Consider the following 22269-nt stretch of genomic DNA (forward strand, 5'->3'; position numbering starts at 1 on the left):
GTAGAGATGGACTAGCAACCCCCCCCCCCCCCCAAAAAAAAAAACAAAGGCATATAGGGCCCACTGCACATTCTCAGGCTTGGCACAATTTCCATAAAGAAAAGCCCTGGTTTTATCATGGAGCCCATCATCATTCAAAATACTAAAATAGGCAACAAAAAGTTTAGCCTACTTTAGGTATTTGCAATTAGAAGATACCTTTATTATCCCCAAGGGGAAAGTTGTTTCCTTTATGCCTTTCAGATACAATAATAATAATAATGCATTTTATTTAAAAGCGACTTTCAAAACACTCAAGGACACTGCACAGACAGAAACAAAAAATAAAACAAGACACAAACAGAATTATTTTGAAACAAAAATAAATAAAAAATTATAGAATATGAAATAAAATGAAATAAAACAAAACAGAGTTAAAGAATCATAAAGAATAGTCTAACTGAAACAGATGGGTTTTTAGTCTGGATTTGAACAGGGGCAGAGAGCAGGGCTGTAGTCAAGTCCACCTTTGTAGAGTCCAAGACAAGTCCAAGACCAGTACTAGTCAAGTCCGAGACGAGTCCGAGTCCGAAGAGGTTCGAGTCCGAGACAAGACCGAGTCCAAAAAGATTCGAGTCCAAGTCAAGTCCGAGTCACATGTCGGTCAGTGTTTGACAATGAAAAGGATGAATGTCAATAGTGTGAACCTTAGAAGATAACCTATATGGCATGGATGTGAAGACAAACTTGTTTGTTACTGGATTTCAAGCTCCACTTTATAGTCTATAATGGCCAGTGTTCTAAACAAAACTTAATGACAGACCCGGCGAGTCCAAAAGCCTAATTTGGCATGACCATTGTCCGAGTCCAAGACAAGTCCGAGTCCAAACAATACAGAGTCCGAGACAAGTCCAAGTCCATAAAAAAACGGACTTGAGACCGGACTCGCGCCGAGTCCGGACTCGAGTACTACAGCCCTGGCAGAGAGTCAATATTGCGGATGTCAGGGGGAAACACATTCCACAGCTGAGGAGCAGAGCAGCTGAAAGCTCTATACCTCATGGTACTAAGACGGGCAGAGGGGACAGAGAGGAGAATGAAGAGGAACAGAGGGGGCGGGAGGGAACAGCAATGTGAATAAGATTAGATAGATGGGGGGGGGGGGGGGGATTGTGGATGGCCTTGAAGGTGTGGAGAAGTATTTTAAAATCAATTCTAAATTTGATAGGGAGCCAGTGGAGATGTTGCAGAGCAGGGGTAATATGGTGACAAGAAGGGGTTTTAGTAATGAGCAGCTGAGTTCTGGACCAGTTGGAGCTTGTGGAGAGATTCTTGAGGGAGACCAAAGAGGAGAGAATTACAGTAATCAATGTGGGAGGTGACAAAGTGAAAAAGTGAAAGCCCATTGGGAAACTCCAACTCCCATTGTCATTATGACACAGCACTCCACAGCACACAAGTGAACACTGCACACAACGAAATTGCATTTATGCCTCACCCGTGCAAGGGGGCAGCCCTCAGTGGCGCCCCATGGGGAGCAGTGCGGTGGGACGGTACCATGCTCAGGGTACTGCAGTCATGGAGGAGGATGGGGGAGAGCACTGGTTGATTACTCCCCCCACCAACCTGGCGGGTTGGGAGTCGAACCGGCAACCTCTGGGATGCAAGTCTGACGCCCTAACCGCTCACCCATGACTGCCCAAACAAGACAACATGACAAGACAACATGACAAGACTGTGTACAAGAATGGAGGTAGAATGGGAAGTTTGAGAGGGGCTGAGTTAATGTTACGTAGGTGGAAATAAGCAGGCCGTGTGATGTTGTTAATGTACAGTAGGCCAAAGTAGAGTTACACAGCCTTCTTGTGCATTTTTGTGTTTTTATTTACTATTATTACCATTAGTGTGTGTGTGTGTGTGTGTGTGTGTGTGTGTGTGTGTGTGGTGTGTGTGCGCGCGCGCGTGTGTGCGTGTCTGCATGCAGGGGTGCCGACAGGGGTGGGTACAAAGGGGACAGTTGTCACAGGCCCGCCTACCCAATGCAAAGGAGTGTGCTCAAGTTCGGTCTCCAAACGGGGCGTTATCCCCTCCTTCCTCTCTTTCTGTGGTGGCTTGCATAAGATGTGCGCTACCGTCACTAAGGGAACAGCACTAAGGGAACTCCATTTGAAGAGTTCAGATGCAAAACCACCTAAGTGCCATTTCAGAAAATAATCTTAATTCATTTTTATTTAATACAAAGCTATCAAAATTGCATATTTTTTTATTTTATTTATGTAATATAACTATTTATATGTATTATCAAGTAAATGAATGTAAACCAAACCAACAACCGGGTTCTCTAAAAATATAGAAGTGCAGGTTTTCAGAAATGGAGTTAGGGGGTTTTGCATCTGAACTCTTCATTTATTCTCAATCTAAAGTCTCCAAAGGTCTCCTAACCCAAGGTCTCCTAAAGGGGCGTTCACCTGACATCACATGGATCTAGAAAGAGTATGGGCTTGATGCATCTTACTCTACTAGACCAAGACCAAGACCAGAGGAAGTAGATTGAAACCTCCATCCCGAAGCCTCATACAGTATTGGTAGCGCTGAGCTATCGGACTGGCCCTTTCAGCGGTATTCTGCTATGCCTCCCATACCCGAACCGATGCGTTGACTAGGAAGTGGTGGGTTCAAGTCCCGAGTGGGCTGCGCAAGCCTAATTATCATCGACTTTCAAATCTCTTCGAGACTTGGTCTGACCTATAGCATAACAGTTAACGTTTCTCAAACGGCATGTTTGACCCACCTCCCTTGGTTTGCTGCTGGTCGAGGCCAGAAAAGCCTGTGCCAAAGTTGAAACCAAACATTTTCTTAGTCCCAATAGAATGTATTAAACCACGTCACTGTTTTGAACACGCCTCTACCCAGGGCTGTTGGAGCTGCTTAAAGTTGATTGCTTACAGACAAAGTGGGTGGAGTTCCCGAGCTCAGAAAGTACTTGCATTGCTCTAGACCTGACTAGTAGCAACGCTGAAGGTGTTGTGTCACTAGGGAGCGGCCTGCTAGGACTGCACAGGAACACCTTAGTGACACTGATGCCGTGAGCTGGATGGGAGTGAGGTTTAGGGGGTTGAGTGTAAAGGAGGACAACTAGCAGAGTGTGGCATGGAGCGTTAGTAAAACTCCCTCCTGAAGAGTCAGCCAGTATCGGTAGCGCTGAGCTATCGGACTGGGCCTTTAGCTCAGCAGTATTGTGCTGTGCCTCCCATACCCAAACTGGAGCGTTGACTAGGAGGTCGCGAGTTCAAGCTCCGAGTGCCGGACTGCACAGAAACACCTCAGTAGACTTTTTAGACAAATGTCATGCTTGCTGCTACAGTGGACCTATGCCAAATTAAATTAGCACTCCTTGAACCAATTCAAACTGAAAGAGAAATCGGGTTTGTAGCCCAAGTAGTGTACACAATTTAAAAACATATTGAAATTACGTAACAGGCCATATGATTGTGATGATGATTTGTTGTGTCACAATTGCTGCTCATGTTAGCTATCGTTGTCATCGCAAGTCAAAATTGAAAACTGCGGCCCCACCGTGGCCAAACGGCAGGGCTCTGGGTTATACGTCAGTGACCCGGGTTCGGTTTCGGCCCAGGTCATTTGCCGATCCTTCCCCATCTCTCTCTCTCCCCACTCATTTCCTGTCTCCACTCTTCTGTCAAAAATAAAGGTATGAAAAGCCCAAGAAAAAAAATTAATCATGAAAACTGAGTACAGGGCCTCAGACCTGTCGTAGAGATTTCATCTTTCCTGCTCTCACAATAAAATTTGATAGATGCCAAGCCTTGTGCAGAAATGAACATTCGTTCAGTTTACACACATTTTCCGCCATACGATAGTATGGGAAATAAGGGCCATAGTATATAGCCCAGCACACATACTACATGTTCTCTCTCACACAGTTCATGGTCCCCACATCAACAACCCATAGCACTTTCAGTACCCGCCTCCTGGCACTTAGGCACTATTGCACTTCAACCCCCCTCACACTCTGTGGCAGTAGGCCTATAGAGCTCGAAAGTGACGTCACTTCCCCCAATTTCATGGGACCTCAACGGCGTTTTTAGCCAAAAATCGTAGCATGTAATCCAATGGCGGTATTAAAATGGCATTTCGATCCCCTTCGAGTTGTGCCACGAGCTCCATATATGTTGCTTCTGATATTTTTGCTTAATTTTTCGTATGAACCCCCACATTTTTTTGAAAGCTGTGTTTCTTCACATTTTTCATGCCGACGGTCTCGGAACAAAACATTGATACTTCTGCATGAATAATCTTTATCTATCATCTTAAACAGCATATTTGTAGCCCAGCGCATATCATGACTGAGATCAGAAGATATTTACTCGCTACCACGTTGTTAGATGGTCAGCTTAGGTCCCGTGAAACGCGGAACTAAGGGGCGGGACTTTTGAGCTCTATTATACAGAACGTTGAATGGGGAAACGTTTTCTCCAAGGAGACGTGGCCAAAGAATAATCTAGTAGACTAGTAAGATACCCCACCCTGCCTACCCAATGCTCAAGTTCGGTCTCCTAAGGGGGCGTTATCCCCTCCTTCTGTGGTGTTTTGTGGTGGCTTGCATAAGATGTGCGCTACCGTCACTAAGGGAACAGCACTAAGGGAACTCCATTTATTCTCAATCTAAAGTCTCCAAAGGTCTCCTAACCCAAGGTCTCCTAAAGGGGCGTTCACCTGACATCACATGGATCTAGAAAAAGTATGGGCTTGATGCATCTTACTCTACTAGACCAAGACCAAGACCAGAGGAAGTAGATTGAAACAAGTGGCATTTCCCGTTCCATGCTAGTAATGTTGGATATCATCAGATGATGAAATAAAGAGTGATAAGCGTATTTATCTCTTTCCATCATATTTGCAATGCAGAAAAAAAACGTCATTTCCGTAATATCATGACCAATGTCATGTCTCTCAAATTGAAATTGGTTGATATCATTTGGAGAAAAAAAATGATTCAGTGGGGTATGGTATTTAACAGTACACACTGTGGAACAAAAATGTAATCAAACCTTAACTGTCCTCCACAAACCGTTTTCACACACACTTTAAAGACAAAGTGAGATTTTAAGAGGTTTTTTTCCATTTTGATTGTGTATTGCAATTTATTTGATTCAAACAATTTCAAGATGTATGAAAATTCAGAATAAAACAAAAGCACAGTGAAATGAGACAATTAATAAAAGAATAAAGAGCAAGGACACTGAAAAAAAGTTTTTTTCCCAAAGAACATTCAACAGTGGTTCTCCAGTTTGACATGAAACTCACGTCATCACATCACGTCCTCCCGATATGGTCATAATTTAATAACGCCATCCAAATAACTCTTGCCACTATGTGGGACAAATACCAAAATCTTTAACCAATTCAAACCACTCTCTGACATTAAATAAGGAAGACAGAGTTATGGAAAAAAAGTCAAGCAAACCAAAACGTATTTATTTTTTAAATATGTAAAATCAAAAAATCCATTTGATAGAGTGTGTGTGTGTGTGTGTGTGTGTGTGTGTGTGTGTGTGTGTTTGTGTGTGTGTGTGAGTGTGGACAAAGAAATACGGTAAGTCATTTTTAAAATCATTTTTGAACATGAACTTCAGAACAAGGCACAAACCAGGGAAATCACAGATCCATTCATGTGTCAATCTATGTGAATTTAAATATTTCCAAAATAAATGCTATACATGTTCTTCTGTAATGATATTTCGTAGTTGGCTCAGAGGAGATATACTTTTTAGGGGGGGAAATATTTTTTTTGAAAATAACTGGTTCAGAAAACTTTTTTATAAACATGAAATTCCTTTGGTACTTTTATGTGACCCAAACAACCCATATCAGTTTTTGAGTGAATCTACTAAGTAAATAGAAGAGATAATATCTCTATAATATATCAATATATCTACTGTTGGACATCATTCTTCATTCCTCACCGGGCTGTGCCGTCTTATCATAAAGATCATCTATGATTGTAAAATCATATCAATAATCAAAGAATGTTATAATGGTTGAAGTTAAGTACACTCAGTTTCTTCTATATTTTTGTTCTCTTGCTGAACATATCTTGATGTGCAAGAAGGGGTTGTAAGTTTTGTTAACTGCTAACACTGTCAATAATTGTTTATGCAACAGCACGACTACTGCTGAGAGACCTTTGTGAGCTAACCAGTAAGGGCAATGGTGTCTTGAAATACTAGCAGTAGCACGATGAATTCCTAAGCCTATTAAAGTGCAATCAATGCTGTAAACACTCTTCCTACAACTTTCTTGATTTAAAATACTGTTTCAGGAAAGGGACAGCAACGGAGATTGATCATTTTTAGGGAGCACTACAGTACCTATGCGATGATGCGATTCATTAAACAAGGGTGACCGTGACATTGATCACTGCAAAAGCAAGAATGAAGGCATTGAACCAAAATTAAGGATATCGCAATTTGCATTGCTGAGATTATGTGCTCGTTTACCCCTAAAATTGGTATTTATTTTCCTGTCCTACACCAGTGACTTAGAGGCCAAGTAACTGAGTGATAACAGTCACCAGGTATTTCGTTTAATCACTGAGAATTGTTTATGTAAATATTACATGAACATGTTTTACTTCTAACAGGAGTTTGCCATCTCCTGTTAGCACAGCTCAGTTGAAAGCAGAAAGTATGTGTGCCTGTTTATAAGGTGAAAAAAAATAGATGCATAAAGATAGTAATAATAATTAAAAATAAATCACAGACACTGAACAAAAATGGCACAAAACATGCAGCCTACATCTCTGACAGTTACATCTCATTGCACTGATGTGGTACTCAGAAAGGGCATTACCAGTTGACACAGGTGAGGCTAGAACAATAGGATTTAGTCATTGTAGTTTCATTAGGGCTTTATAGAAATGAGCTTCCTCGGAAACTAAAGAGAACAAAATAAAAAATACATATTAGTAGATTAAGTTATCTTGGTTTAGACTGAGGGAAAAAACAGAACAAAATAATGCTACACTTATTGCTTTCGAACTGACAACATGAACGTAATGGACGCCGCTCCTTCACAAAAAGTAAAATATGACATGCATTAATTCTGACAGGTTAAAAAAAAGATATTTTCTGATACAAAAGATAACTCCCGAGAGCCCTATCCATAGATGTGTGGTTATGTTGAGAACCCATTACTCTTGATTTTGGTTAAAGAGCTACGCTGATTGACAGTAGAAAGGCATTGTCCCTTGTAAATATCCCATCAGTTATCAAAAAACAAACAAAAGAAAGAAAGAAAGAAACAAATAAGAAACATGGGAAGAGCTACAATGTCAAATCCATTACTTCAGATGTTGAGCATTCATAAATATCTCGTAAAGACACGGCATCGTTTAATAATGAGGTGGTGAAGCTACCTAATATGACCATGATTTGTGACATAGGTAACTCATTATTTTTCCCGAGTTTCAGTGATTGTTAAATCCATGTCAAAATACTATTTCAGGAAGACGAGCTTTACCAGTCCTAGCAGCTCAACTAACAACCAGTCAACTATCACCCAAGATGGCAAGGCTTTATTTTAACCGACTTGGTCCACCAAGCTCTTCCTTTTTTACCCATAGTCAGTATCCCGCTTGTTGTGTCACTTCTGATTTCCAACTGTACGCCTCATACCTCATTAGTCTCAATGCCTGATGGCTGTCTGCATAACAGCAACACCTCACTTGTCAATGCACCGTCATTTCCTCGTGACTTAGGTATTTCCAGTTATCCTCCGCACTGTTCAGTTCCACATGACAAATCCCTTGCTGTAAAACACTTGCTCCATGCTCCAAGGGGAAGTAGAGGTGTACAAAGGCATCAGATTCAACACCCCCACACAGTCCACTTGCCGCTCTCCCAGAGTCTTCCATTAATATGATATCAATATCACAAGCTGTTAAAATCCCAACGTTTAGATCTGTTGCTTCTTTTTGTCACTTTCAAATTACATCATAATAGATTACACACGTTAGGCAAATGAAAATGTTATGCCTTGGGGGAATTTTCTACGCAGAATTTGTTTTGCCCAGCTCCTCTCGGATTGCTGTGAAGGGAAAGGGAAAGGGGTATGAATCGCAACGCAACATCAAACATCAATTCACTTACAGTCCAGAAATTACTATAATTACAGTTAGATGTGCCCAAATATAAATCACCATCACCCAACTAAAGAAGATAACAATGATTGTACATATACAGGCTGCACCTCTACCGGTATATAAGCCAAAGATGTCCATATTGTAACATTTTACAAAATGTACAAAAACAATGCATGGTGGGGGAATGTAGTGGCTTGTAAGAGAAAATACGAGGTAATAATTACTGGAATTGCTGACATTATTATTCATTTTTTCTCTCTCTAAAAGTGTTTGTTTATCTGAAACCTGAAACATAACACTATGAAAAATGACATGCATTATTTAGAGAACAAACCTGTAGCTACTGCAACATAACCAGAATGGTCCAAATTCGAAATTCTTGTTTTACTTTAATATCCAAAGTGCTATGACCATGCTTTCTCAACAAAATTTGCCAAAAACTCTGGTCACATCAAAATTGTGTTTAGAGATTTAACAATCATATTTGGTAAATGGAACCAAAATCTGAGAAAGTACAGCACAGCAATTCCATGCGCTCATTGACACACATCATAAAAAATCGTATGATCGTACAAAAGTACAAAAGATTGATTGTCGTTGTGGAAATATTTTTCAAAGTTATAAGTCAAGACCAGGACTCGGTCTATCAATTATATGTGCTTGTTAAGTCATGATGTGCAGCAGAGGCCAGGATGCAAGGAACATTAAAATGCAGAAGTACTACGCTGTGTGAACAAAGACACTCTGGAAATAGTGTTCAAATTAAAGTTCAAAGACACTGAGCATTGGAATCTCATTATTTTTGATGCAGCTTTTTGTGTGCGCGTGCACCACGCACGTGTGATTTATTAATGTACAGTAGAATAACAATAATAACTAAAACGATTAATTAACCCAACACTGAGCCTATATGGTGACTTACCATCAATTAACTCTTCTTTAAGTCTGGAAAGTTCCTTCCTCATTTCTTCTAAAATATCCTGCAGTAAATAAAGCACATTGACATATAGACATATTGTTTACTTTACTCAAAAACAGCAATGCAAGGGGTGACTGGGTGCAGCACACTAATGCCCTGCTCCATAAGGCCAGGGATATGCTCGCTGTGGGCCTTAAATTGCACATACAACTGCGTGCGACTGAGTGCACATACTTGCTTCGGGACAACTGGAGCACGATACTGGAGGTATTGTCTAGGGAGCAGATAGCCAGCGGGGCTCTCAATGTTTTTCAGCATTGTTTGAGTCAACACAACACAACATCTCAACTCAACAAGTTTGGAAGTGTTCAAGTAGTCAAATGGTCTATCAAAACAGCTTCCTTGGCGGAGGTCTGCACTCTCGGAGTGCATTTCTAGTTACTAGTATGATCAAAGTACAGTAAGTTTTGCAGCTAAAAATGTCTATTTCTGGAAATTCTAAATGGCAGACTATGGAGAAGATCCCCCTTTTCATGTATGAAAAGTGCCAGTCATAATGAATACTTGGAAATTGATGGTGGGGGTAAGTATTCATGAAAAAGGTAACATTTGTGAATGGTCAGCATGAATTCTGGAAATAAATTACTAAAAATATTACACAGTGGACCTTTAAGTAAAAAACAAAAGAAAAAACAAAACAAAATAAGTTTAGCAATAATAATATTATTAACAATAATCTATTGCATCTCTGACAGAGCATAGAGTACTATCATGCTTCCCGTTGTACAGATTGGTGTAGGAAAGCACCGACTCCAGATGAAAATAGCCTGTTAACAGGCTGGATAGCCTCTTAACTGAAAAGTAGATGGAATGCAAAAAAGTATTCATGCATCTTAAAAGAGCATACCTGCTTCAATCTGTCGTAGTCAACTTCTGTGAACACCCCGTTCGTGCCGTATAATCCCGCGGGTGTAGTCTTCGGTCTGAAGACAGCAAAGACACAAAAAATGCTGTAGTGGTTTGCAATTTACTATTTATTTGAACTATTTATTATAGTACAAGCTCTATGTCTGTTCTTAAGCTGACCAACTTGAGAGACCAATACAGTTGCCATGTTAAAAAAAGAGAGAACTCGCTTCAGTCTCTCCAGTCAGTGTTGCCATTCCACTTTCTGCCACAATGTGTCGGCAGTGAACAAAACAGCGAGTCAAAGTCATGACAACATCTCCAAACCAATTACCTTCCTATAACTGGCGATTTGCTGCCATTCATAGTGTTTGTCCTGTCCCAAGGTTTTCGTGTTAGTTCTGTCAAAAAAAGAAAACACAAAATTCATTCTACATAGAGCTATTCCTTTTAAAATGTGCTACATAGTTCCAATTCTTACATACAGTGTATGTATACATTTCTATGGCATATTGGTTACGTTTTTATAAACGTACAGTATGTATTGATTTACCTGGAGTGCTACATAGAGGAGGTACTTTGGGAGCTGCCGTCTCTGCTTCATCCTGTTGTAAAGATACTTAAGTTGCTTAGGTTCCTTACAGCATGTATAACATGTACCACCCCTCGCTAATTAACAGGGCAATCAATAGCATTTATACAGATATTAAAAGAATACTATACTTATAATGTTGAAAACTAAATGTTATTTCTACGTTATTCGTTTTACTTTTCTCTAGCATAAAATTTGTAGTATTTATGCTATAATTTCTACACAGGTCTACTTCTATAATAATAATAATAATAATACTTTCGTTTTATATAGCGCCTTTCAAAACACCCAAGGACGCTTCACAGAGAGTTGTAAACTAACTAATGATGTTTTCAGGGAAAAACAAATGTGCAGCGAAGATGTGCAGAGTGGGAGAAAATCACAAAGGTGTTTTTCATCATTTTGGTCAACAACTGATGGGACACTGAAACAATGGGGGATTTTTTTGATGACGCTTTGGTGTTGTGGTAGAGTACATCAGTGACTGATGCAGCACACACACTTTTGGGCAGCAAACAATAGGACAGACACAAAGTGTGCTCTAGCCCAGTTTTTCTTAACTGGTGGGTCGGGACTCAAAGGTGGGTCGCGGAGGGATCCTGGGTGGGTCGTGGAGCTGTGGTGTAAAAATGTAATAATTCACCCTTTTTTGCCAGTCACAAAATGCTGTATTGAATAAATGACTGATGTCAAAGAGAGAGTGAAACATGGTTTACACTCCACTAATCTTCCACTAGTTGATGGATGAATATGTTGCATGGCAGCATACTACGTATACAAATTCTGATGCATATTATCAAATGCATGGATAGGTTTTTGATAATTATTTTAAAGACTTAGACAGCATGAAGCATTTGAAGATTCAGACAGCATGACAAACCTCCAGGTCACATTGTAATGAACATGGAAAATTGTGGGTCCCAAGACTATTTCAGTTAAGAACCCCTGCTCTAGCCGATGCATGACTACAAGGGCCAAATGTCCGTTTAGTGTCATCATGTCCCCCAGAGTTTTAGTGTAGCGCCAAGATGTTAACAAAAAATGGTGAGAAGTAACACTCAAATAAACAGACGCAAGTGCAGCAGGCAAGTTGTTACTGCCAATAGAAACCATCAGTAAGAAATGCATGAGATAGCATTGAGATAGAGACTAAAATTTACATCTCAATACTTTCTGTGAAAAAGTGACTTTTTTTTAACTGATGGACTTGAGTCACCTAACAATCTTGGTCATAGGAAGGAAAGCAGGAGAAAAGGGAGAAACAAACTGTCTGATAACATAGTAAGAACAAACTGTGAATGTCCAGAAAATACGGCAAATAGGTATTCTGCACATTTTAATAATCCCATGACATGTTTACATTTCACTCTTGATTGGCCCATCTGCATAAACAAACTTACACTTCTTTGCTCTGGCTCAGGTGATGATCCTTTTTCTGCAATTTTTCTCCTGTCAAAATAAAAATGCACAAGTCAGCAGTATTAAAATGAATAGATTTATTTAATTTTTGTCAAAAAGATATATGAAAAAAATGACTGCATGAATGTTGAAGGCTTAAATACTTATTATTTACTAAACTTACTAAGCTTACTAAAATGTTTAAATGTTTGCTTTTTCTACAACATGGGAACAAATTTTATTTCCTGTGTACCCTGCGCCCCGTTTTTTTTTTCTTTTACATTCAATTAATGAAGTTGAATTAAACTCACTTCCAGCTCTGTTAGTGACAGCATGGTGTAATATAGCCCATATCCTAAAATAGGTCTCAATTTGCCTATTTATGTAATGTCAGCAAATTGCTAGTGCATATATTCGTTGGTAATTAATACCCAGAAATGTAGTTCGTTTCTCCTTCATTTTGGCTTGTTATGTAGTGCTTCTGTGTTGGTCTATGGATAGAAAGCCTCTTCTGTTCACTGTTTCAATCTACATTGAAGCAAGTGGCAAATCTACTTCCGGGCACCCCGGTTGCCACAACTCTGAATTCCACGGTTCTGGTACCGTCTAGCTAGCAGTACGTTTATCAGTACTGTGTAGCCCAGGGCTATTCAATTAGAATTTCATCTGGGCCACATTCCAAAACCAAAAACTTCAGTTGGGCCGCACATTTTCAGCCATCAGTAACATGGAAATGGCACTTCAAATCAGTAGTCTACAAAATTTTTTAAACATGTCCCTCTAACCTAAAACCTAACCACATTTGATATGAATGTACAAGACAAGCAGGAGATTCGCAAGAAAATCATGTTTTGTACTGCAGTATCAAAACAGAAATGTGTACTGCTACAGTTGGGGGCCATGCCTGGGCCGCATGTGGCCCTCGGGCCTCCAATTGAATAGCCCTGGTGTAGACTACATGTAGAGGCAGCAATGTACCGTCTAGCCAGCAGTGCGCTCATCTCCTCCATCAGTCCGCCTCCTCCAGAGAGCGGCCCGTTGCCCCTGGTGGGGTCCGCTTTAGCCCCACCCACTGCGGCCACTGCTCCTCCAAGGCTGGCACCAGACACCTCGTCACCCTGGGAATACACATCGGGCACGTTGGAAATAGTTTATTTGATGGGGATCATTACCTTATTACCAGAGCTGGATTTAGATGGCCTGAAGCCCCTAGGCTACAGGCTGCTATGGGCCTCCCCCAGAAGACAAACTTTGCGACAAATTTGCATAGAGAGAGTCATAATTACAAGCTAGGAACTAACAATAAAATTTCTACCAACTGTACTTAGTACGACAGATTAATTTTTCAACACTGAGTCTGTCACAATTCTGCAATTTTTCACTTTTGGCTAATTTGGCCACGTGGCAGGTGGGGGCCCCTAGGCTGCAGGCATATCTAGTCTGTGCTTTATTACGGCCCTGATCAATACCTCATTACATAACATTTACATTAGATTGCACTTATCCGACACTTTTATCCAAAGCGACTTAGTTATTTACAAGGTAATGGTTACAGTCTCTGGAGCACTGTGGGTTTAATGTGCCTTGCTCGGCACCTCAGCAATGGATTGAGGTGTAGGGACATGTAAGGGTGGGATTCGAACCTGCAACCGTCATGCATATTATTGAACATTTTTTGCTTATGAAAATACAGTACATCCTTAATAGTGGGGTCGTAGGCATGTGCATTTTTTCTCAGTCATTTCAAATTGATGTTAAAGTTTGGTTTTCACTTCCAAGTTGAAGTTTAGGGTCTATAGAACAATTTGAGTTCGAGTGTCAAACACACAGATAACAAAATGGCCTGCAGGGGGCGCTCTAAAATGTATAAACTGCTATAAGTTTTGATTAGTTTAACCAAATGTAACATATGAGGTATGTATGGATTCAGCATTAAGAGGAGAAACTGGTGAGCTAAGTATTTGGTCACCAGATTAAAGACACACTATGTAATAAACACACTTTTAGCCCATGGACAGCACAATTCAGGGTTTTTTTTTAGATAAAGGGTGGAAATGCCCCCAAAGTTGCAATGAAACATAATTTATTGTTACAAGCTATTGTAAATAAAGCCTGGGATATCATTCAACTTGATTTGTTCAGAATATACCTGAAGCACAAAGATACCTAGTATACCTATACGCAAATATGGCTGCATAAAGCCTATGTTATACTTAGCACCCAACTTGCAACTTTGAGTTGATGAATTTAGGATCATGAGTACCAGCTTTTTTCAATCAAGCCATACTCTATTAACACATAAAATCACAAAAAAATATATCTGGAAGAAAATAAATCAATATTATTATTATTATTATTATTATTATTATTATTATTATTATTATTATTATTATTATTATTATTAAAACTGCATTTCCGGAGAGACAATGCTATTAGTATGCTTGCGGCTTCTGCACACACACACACACACACACACACACACACACATACAGAGCTGTCGTATACACACACAGAAACACGAGGGAAAGAGATAGAGCTGTGTGTGTGTGTGTGTGTGTGTGTGTGTGTGTGTGTGTGTGTGTGTGTGTGTGTGTGTGTGTGTGTGTGTGTGTGTGTGTGTGTGTGTGTTTGTGTGCTGGCACGTGCATGTATGGAGATGCTTCAGGTGCCTTTCAGCAATGGGTGGGTAGGGAGAGGTAAGGTTGGGATTCAAACCTGCAACCCTCTGACAGACCAACACCTGATCAGAGAGAGTAGAGAGAGAGAGGTTCCATTGGCCCATTGTTTCCTGGTTCTATTATGGCCCCCCTTAGGCAGACCTAGGCAGACCTAAGGACTGTTCTATTCATTGTAGGAGCATTATGACACGGCCCTTTAGGCAGACCGGAACCTGGTCGCGTTAGGTGCCCATAGAAGCCTATTATGTTGGCATATCTCTATATACATAAAGAATCTCTGACCTGATACCCAGTAGGCCACTGCCACAGCAGCATATTAGGCCACGGTTGTCCAGGTTCTACAAGGCTGCATGTGTGTGTGTATGAATGAAGATTCTAAAGGTGACAGTTTGGCAGTCAATAGCTGAGTATTATGTGCAGCCTTATCTCCAAAAGTTTTACAAGTTGTCAAATGATATTGACACACAAATGGCATAAGATAACCCTGTTCTTCATGTCAAAGCTGAGATCACTTTTCTAGGCCAAATGGTTCAGTCAAAAAGTGGACATATTCAGGCCTATGCGCTGAGCTGTTCACACATTTTTTCTAAGTGAATGGGGTCACATCATAGGGATTTTAAAACTGCTCTCTCAAACATTTTGGCTAATGATCTTAACACAGTTTGTATTCAGAGCCAATGACAATGCCTTTACCTAGTCGAAATGTGAAGTGGTTTATTTTATTCTATTAAAAACCCCAGGACGGGTCACCTCTTACTATAACTGCCACAGTTTGTGACATCATCATCTTGACCATTCTACCATTCATTTCAATGAGAGGGAACACAGAGAGAAAACTGAGGAAAACGAATCTGGTGAACGAATGAAAGGGGGTAGGCCAGCGAAAAATACACCACCTTGAGCCCTTTTCGAGCTGTTCGTTTTGGCACTCAAACCGTGTCTCTATCTCTAACGCTGCAACGATTCAAAGCCACCATACTAATGAATGGAGGTGAATGGAAAAACGTAGAATAATAATAAACTGTCGATGAACAATTAGTATGCTTTCCCGCAAGCATACTAAATAATAAACTGTCGAACAACANTAGTATGCTTGCTGGGGGCAGGCAGAGGCCTTTGGCAAGCATACTGAATAATACTATAGGACTATTTCATACATGGAAGACACAATCATCTGCTGTTATGAAGACATCTCTGTCATCTGGGAACTGTCCATTTGTTACCAGCACAGTTGACAGGAATACAAAATCTTATTATCTGCATTTGCCAGAAATGCCTGCCAATCTGGTAACAAATGGACAGTTCCCAGATTTGGACTACACTACCAAAGATGCCATTGCCAAAGATGTATTCCAACTAGAGGTGAAGTGCAGCTGTACTAGTACTTGTACAAATACACCTGCCAGATCTTGGTGCAAGTGCATGAAGGCAGAGTTAAAGTGCACACGTCTGTGCAAGTGCACATGCAATTTCTAAGACTGACCACTGACTGTTATTGTATCTGTTCTCTGTCATAGTTATAGAGTATTGGGATAAATGTTAGCCATATGTCTTCTGTTTGTTTTTGAATGCCGGAAAAACTGTTGTTCCTCATAGTATATCATCATCATCATTATCCTTATCATTATCATTATTATTATTATTGATTTACTTTCTTTTAGATATAAAGTTTTTTTGTGAATAAAATGATGGCTTGATTGAAAAAAAGCTGTTACTCATGATCCTAAATTCATAAACTCAAAGTTGCAAGTTGGGTGCTAAGTATGACATAGGCTTTATGCAGTCATATTTGTGTATAGGTATCCTAAGTATCTGTGTGCTTCAGGGATATTCTGAACAAATCAACTTAAGTGATTCCAAGGCTTTATTTACAATAGCTTGTAACAATAAATTGTGTTTCATTGCAACTTTGAGGGCATTTCCACCCTTTATCTTAAAAAAGCCCGGATTTTGCTGTCCATTGGCTAAAAGTGTGTTTATTACATAGTGTGTCTTTAATCTGGTAACCGAATACTTAGCTCACCGGTTTCACCTCTTCATGCTGAATCCATACATACCTCATATGTTAAATTTGGTTTAAATAATCAAAAGTTATAGCAGTTTATATATTGTAGAGCGCCCCCCGCAGGCCATTTTGTTATCTGTGTGTTTGACACTCGAACTCAAATTGTTCTATAGACCCTAAACTTCAACTTGGAAGTGAAAACCAAACTTTAACACCAATTTGAAATGACTGAGCCTAATACGACCCCACAATGGTTAGGGCGTTGGTTTAGGAATCACGTCAAATCTCAGCCTTACAAGTGCCCTTGAATAATGCACCCAAATTCACTGTAAACAATGCCATGTAATAAGAGTCTTTTTTTTTTTTTTTTTTTTTTACAAAAAAATTATAATGGAAAAGAATCCATTTTTGTGTGAGTTCAGTATTTGGAAAGGGTGCTTTACAAATAAGGATGTGGATGTCTGTTAAATAAAGTTCTTTTAATGTTCTTTCACTCAAAAACATTGACCATGTCTGGAGGGTTCACATACTTTTAAGCAGCACTGCGTATACCTTCCATTCAGGTCAATGCCAGTAATCAGTCACAGTGATTTAGACCAGTGCTTCTTAACCTGGGGTGCTGCGCCAGATATTGCAGGGGGTCCGCGGAATTTGTTGTGCATTGAGGTTGGTTTTGACCAAAATTCTGCTTGCGAACATTTTAATTAGGCCAAATACAAAACCAAATTAAAACATGTTTTAGTCCCCTTGGAAAGTTAGTCTTGAGGAAGAATCACTGCAATTAATCACTCAAATCATTTTTCAGTGCGTTCGTGCGTTCAGTGAAGTTCGGGTTGGATTGCGCTGCTTGTCTTGGGCACAGGTCAGGGGGGGCTTTAAAAAAAAAGGTTAAGAAACACAACTTAGACCGTATGACTATGCCATGTCCTTACCCTTGGCACCTTCCGCAATTTTGCCCCAGCGAGGGCAGCAGCCAAGCCCGAAATGGGCCGACCGTCCTCCGAGGTGGGCGAGGAGGCTGCAAACAGACTGCTGGGCAGGGGTGGGGGAGGAGGAGGTGTAGGGGGCGTGGGAGGGAAGGGTGCTGACCCAGGAGAAGCTAACATTGGGGGCAGGGGAGGAGGAGGAGGGGGAGGGGGAGGGGGCGGCGGCGGTCCGACAATGACTGGGGACGACACGTTCGAGCCAGGAGGCAGGGGTGGAGGAGGAGGGGGTGTCGGTACTCCAACGCTCTGTGCTCCATCTAGAGTGAAAAATGGAAGATTTGAAGATCACAATAGCATTTCACAATTGGGACAAAAAAAATGGTGTAACTACCTTACAGGCTAGAGTAGTACTCATATTTGCTACTGCATACATGTCAAAGACAAGAGATAAATGTTGCCCATCACATTATTTTATGCAGTCTGTGAGAGCTTGTGCACAAATGCATTATTTAAAAAAATTTATTGGCTAAGCGCATGCCGCCATAAAAAGGCATTCATCTCCCGCAGTGCATTTCAATTACTACCTTTCAAAACAGTGGAAGTGAAAAAACTCACAACAACAACAAAACATCAATCAATGAACAAAGGAGGATGTAAGTAACTTCAAATGTGAATGCTATATTTGCCTAGTAGCTATGTCATAAATAAACGTGTTTGTTTGGCAACTCTTCCATCAGTTGTCAACATAGGCTAATAAAGGTGCATGCCATGAGACATGACGAGAAGACACGCCATCATTGGCTGAGCAGGGGATTACCCCACGTGCTTCCTTTATTTAGCGTTAGTCTGTCTTGGTGCATCTCGTCTTTGCTACCATGAAATAAGCTTTTGGCAAGAATATACAAAAACTAAAGTAAAAAACTGAAATGCAATGAAATGCAGCACCACAATTAACTTTTTGTCAGTACCATCACAAATATGTGATTCGAGTTTGGATGGGGATTTGTGGGATTTGTGGAATGTTCAAATAAAAATTCTAGAAGAACTGGGGAATAATCCTTACTCCTCAAAGGGTTAAAAAAGTATATATGTATGTCATGGACAGATTGTTATTTTCTTATTATTCAATAGGCCCATTATGATCTCATCACCCTAACCTATTGACTTGGTAAGATGTTGAATGTTAATTTAAAACATATAAAATTGAAAAATAACCAAGAGTTTCAACAGGTTGTAGAAAACACCTTCAGTGATTATGCAAAAGTGACTGGTCATGGATGTTTTTGTGCCCGAATGCTTCCTACGCATGGAATATGATCAGTCATGTGGACACTGGCAAGAATCTACAGCATAAGGATAACCAAAACACAGTAAGTAAAATGGCCAGGCCTACCCCTTGGAGGAGATCAAGGGAACGGGACCAAATTCCACCTTAAGGAACTGATCAACCTCTCAAATATAATTCATTTTGTTTCATCTCAATAAAAAAGGAAAATAGTGTCAACTATTGTGTGTATTTATTCATGGTAACCAAAGTAGTACCACTAGCGGACAAACTATGCCCACAGGAGCAGAACTGATTCAGATTCTAAGTTCCCTTTGCGTTGTAGATGGCGGTAGCGCACATCTTATGCAAGCCAACACCCAACGCCACAGAAAGGGAAAAAGAAGGCGGGGACAATTCCTCTTTAGCAGACCGAACGTGAGCACACTCCTTTGCATTGGGTAGGCAGGGTTTGATTTATATTACTCGACCATGATGTTTGCTCGCATGTCCTGTGACTGTACACAAAAATGTAATGACCAATTCAACCTGGCCAAGCTAACTATCTCATTGCAGTGGTACCTTGTGGTTGATTGAAAAGCCAGGATATGATCACAATATGAAAGTTTTGATTGATCATGGCAAAGGAAAAAATGAAAGTTAGAAACACAATGATCCTTAGATGCATTAAGGTCATCAACTGCATTTTCATGCCAAAGGGGTTAGGACACAGTCCAAAAATGAATCGAGAATCAAGAACCAACACAAAGAAAGAGAGAAAAACTGGAAAGTTTTGGACTGACCAAAGCAGAAAAAATCCCATGGTTTTGCCACAGAGGAACAGAGTAGTACATGTATGCATGTACAGTACATAAACTATTGGACACACATGGATTTCAGCGCAGACTGGAGAAGCATAAGCAAGGGAGAGCCCTCTGCTCCCACCTCCTCCATTTAGTGGGGTTAAAAAGGTGGACGGACGGACGGAGGCGGAAGCAGACAAGAGAGGAGGGGGGCCTTACCCGGCTGACAGGGGACATCAGCAGCAGGCAGACAAGCCGACAGGTCTGTAGTAGGAGGAGTGGAGCGGGAGTCTCCAAGCACAACAGAATTTACAGAGAGTTCAGCGGAGGCAGGAGAGGCTGCGGAAGGAGAGGGGACAACAGCAGGCAGGGGTGAGGGAGAGGACACATGAGGTGAGGAGGCATGGAGCATGGAGGAGGAAGAGGGGGATGGAGGCGGAAGGCAGGGAGACGGGGGAGGGAGCGGGGGAGGAGGGGGAGTGGAGGAGGCCAGCGGTGGGGACGGGGCCAACACCGGTGACGGTGGCGCGTGGAACTTTGGCGAGGGCGTGCAGCGTTTTGGTGACGCTATCTGGCCATTTGGCATGGCGGGCAATGGCGACGGGGGCTTCTGGATGAGAGGGCTGGGGGCTGGAATGGCAATGAGTGGACGTGGGCCCGTGGCTTTCCCCGGAGGACTGCTGATCATCACCGGGGGCGACGGGGGCAGCGGGCTGAAGTTAGAGGCCGACCAGACCGTGGACTTTTGCGTGGCTGGCAGGGGGGCAGGAGGGGCGGAGGGTGGTTGAGAATGCGTAGTGGTGGTGGTGGTGGTGGTGGTATGGGGAGAAGAAGAGGCCAGGGCTGGCTGCTTGCGGGGTACGGTGGCATAATGTGGCAAGACTGGGTGGAATGCGGAGCCCAGGGAGGTGGCGAAACGGGAGGCCGAGTGGCGCAGGGGAGGGGTGGGGGGAGTGGAACAGGAGGTGAAGGGTGCGGAGGAGCCGGGACAGCTTGGATTGGAGGGCGAGACAGGCGAGGAGGTGCAGGTGGTTTTGGAGTGATCAGGGGCCGGGGGAGTGTAGAGGGTGCTTTCAAATGCTGAATAACAACACGTGACATGACAAGGAAAGGGGGAATAAGCAGCCATCGTGCAGAGGAGGAGAAACACACCAGACAGAGAGAGAGAAAAAAGAAAGAGAGAAAGGGGCAATGAAGCAAGACAACTAGCACAACAAGCTACACCTTTGTGTGTGTGTGTGTGTGTGTGTGTGTGCATGTGCTTTTCTTTGTCTTACAGAAAACACTACAATTAGTACTGTGGGTTAGTTTTTCAAAAAAGTACTAATACTAAAATGGTACCAACAAACATTTTAAAATGGATGTGACAAGGTCATAGCTATGGTCACAGTCTACAATAGTATCTTTGGAATACACCAGACACCGATTAAAGTGTATTCACAACCACCTATACATTGAAAAGGAAAAAAGATCATAGGTTAACATGTCAAGAATTGTGGCCTGTGGGACAACTACATTTACATATACCATGCAGAACATAATTGAGTTATCAACTTTATCAAGTTAGAGAATCTTTAGAGGCATTTGAGGTATGACTAGGTCTAGGGGGCTTTGATGATACTTCTCCAGCACTTGTGTCCTTAAGAGTAACTTACTCTGCTTAGCATTCATGTTAGTACTACTGCTGTTTTGAACTTAGGAGGAATTTAATTTGAAGAAAAACTAACCAGCAACACTATAAAACTTTATTTATTTACTTTCTATCTAACTAAACAGGGGTGAATTTCTCAAAACCAAAGTTGCTAACTACAGTAGTTACTTTGCTGTTTTCAATGCATTTTCCCATTGGCAACTACCGAAGTTGCAAACAGGCTAACAACTTCTCTTTTGAGAAACTCACCCCAGACCTGTTGAGATTAAAAATCTCTTTTACAAGGGCGTCCTGGCCAAGCAGCAGCACTAGTTACCAAATAAAAAAAATCAGTTGCATGGAATTAAATTACAAATAAACAAAGTACCAACTCAGATAAGACCACAAATGGGGAGCTGAGACACCAACAGAGGGTAACTAGGTGCCTATAGCCACCCTGAAATTATTCTTTAAAAAACACACTTTACCTGACGTGTTCCTGCATAACACATTCATAGCAGCTGTTATTAAGTCTGCACAAAGCTTTCATGATTGTTTCATGACCCATTCATACCAAATCTTTCATGAATCTAGTAACTTGTCAAAATAAAAGTTAAACAAAGCAGCATTGCGGGTTTTGTCTCTTTTCCCAGGTCCCAGTTTGTCTCTGTTCTTAAGGGCCGTCACAATTGTTTGTGTTGTTGTTGTTTTTTCTTCCCTTTGGAGACTGGCACACCATTTAGATGGGACAGCCCATTGCTCTTTGTAATACAAGACATGGACTGAACCATTCATAATGTCGTAGATAAACAAGGGGGCTGTGTGAGGGTCCCGTCTAGAGCAAAAATACCCAGACCATTTCTCGATCCCACTCCAGCCCTGTAACATGTGGTATCCAACTTAATATCCCGCCCATTGCACGTCTGTTTCGCGTGCTCCCACAGAATTTCTGGTCCGCTAGTTGTTGTGGTAGGCTGCCGTAACATTAGAAACTGTTACCAAAAT

At 41.3% G+C, this 22269-nt stretch overlaps 1 protein-coding gene across 5 annotated transcripts in view; it reads right to left on the reverse strand.

Moving 5' to 3' along the window:
• Positions 1 to 5457: 5457 nt before the first annotated feature.
• The window catches only part of enah (ENAH actin regulator), a 41885-nt gene continuing 25073 nt past the window's right edge, over positions 5458 to 22269 (reverse strand). For 3 of the 5 annotated variants that reach the window (XM_063222745.1, XM_063222744.1, XM_063222743.1), the window contains exons 6-14: positions 19854 to 19973; positions 17574 to 17884; positions 12937 to 13076; positions 11961 to 12009; positions 10522 to 10573; positions 10303 to 10369; positions 9970 to 10045; positions 9066 to 9123; positions 5458 to 8088 (exon numbers count right to left, since the gene is read on the reverse strand). In XM_063222745.1, coding sequence (XP_063078815.1) covers positions 8051 to 8088; positions 9066 to 9123; positions 9970 to 10045; positions 10303 to 10369; positions 10522 to 10573; positions 11961 to 12009; positions 12937 to 13076; positions 17574 to 17884; positions 19854 to 19973 — 911 coding nt within the window. In that variant the 3' untranslated portion in view covers positions 5458 to 8050. Of the gene's footprint in view, positions 8089 to 9065; positions 9124 to 9969; positions 10046 to 10302; positions 10370 to 10521; positions 10574 to 11960; positions 12010 to 12936; positions 13077 to 17573; positions 17885 to 19853; positions 20715 to 22269 lie in introns of all 5 variants that reach the window. The other 2 variants (XM_063222742.1, XM_063222746.1) reach the window with 2 other exon arrangements.

The sequence above is a fragment of the Engraulis encrasicolus genome, chromosome 18 (assembly GCF_034702125.1).
Source record: "Engraulis encrasicolus isolate BLACKSEA-1 chromosome 18, IST_EnEncr_1.0, whole genome shotgun sequence".
Taxonomy (NCBI): domain Eukaryota; kingdom Metazoa; phylum Chordata; class Actinopteri; order Clupeiformes; family Engraulidae; genus Engraulis; species Engraulis encrasicolus.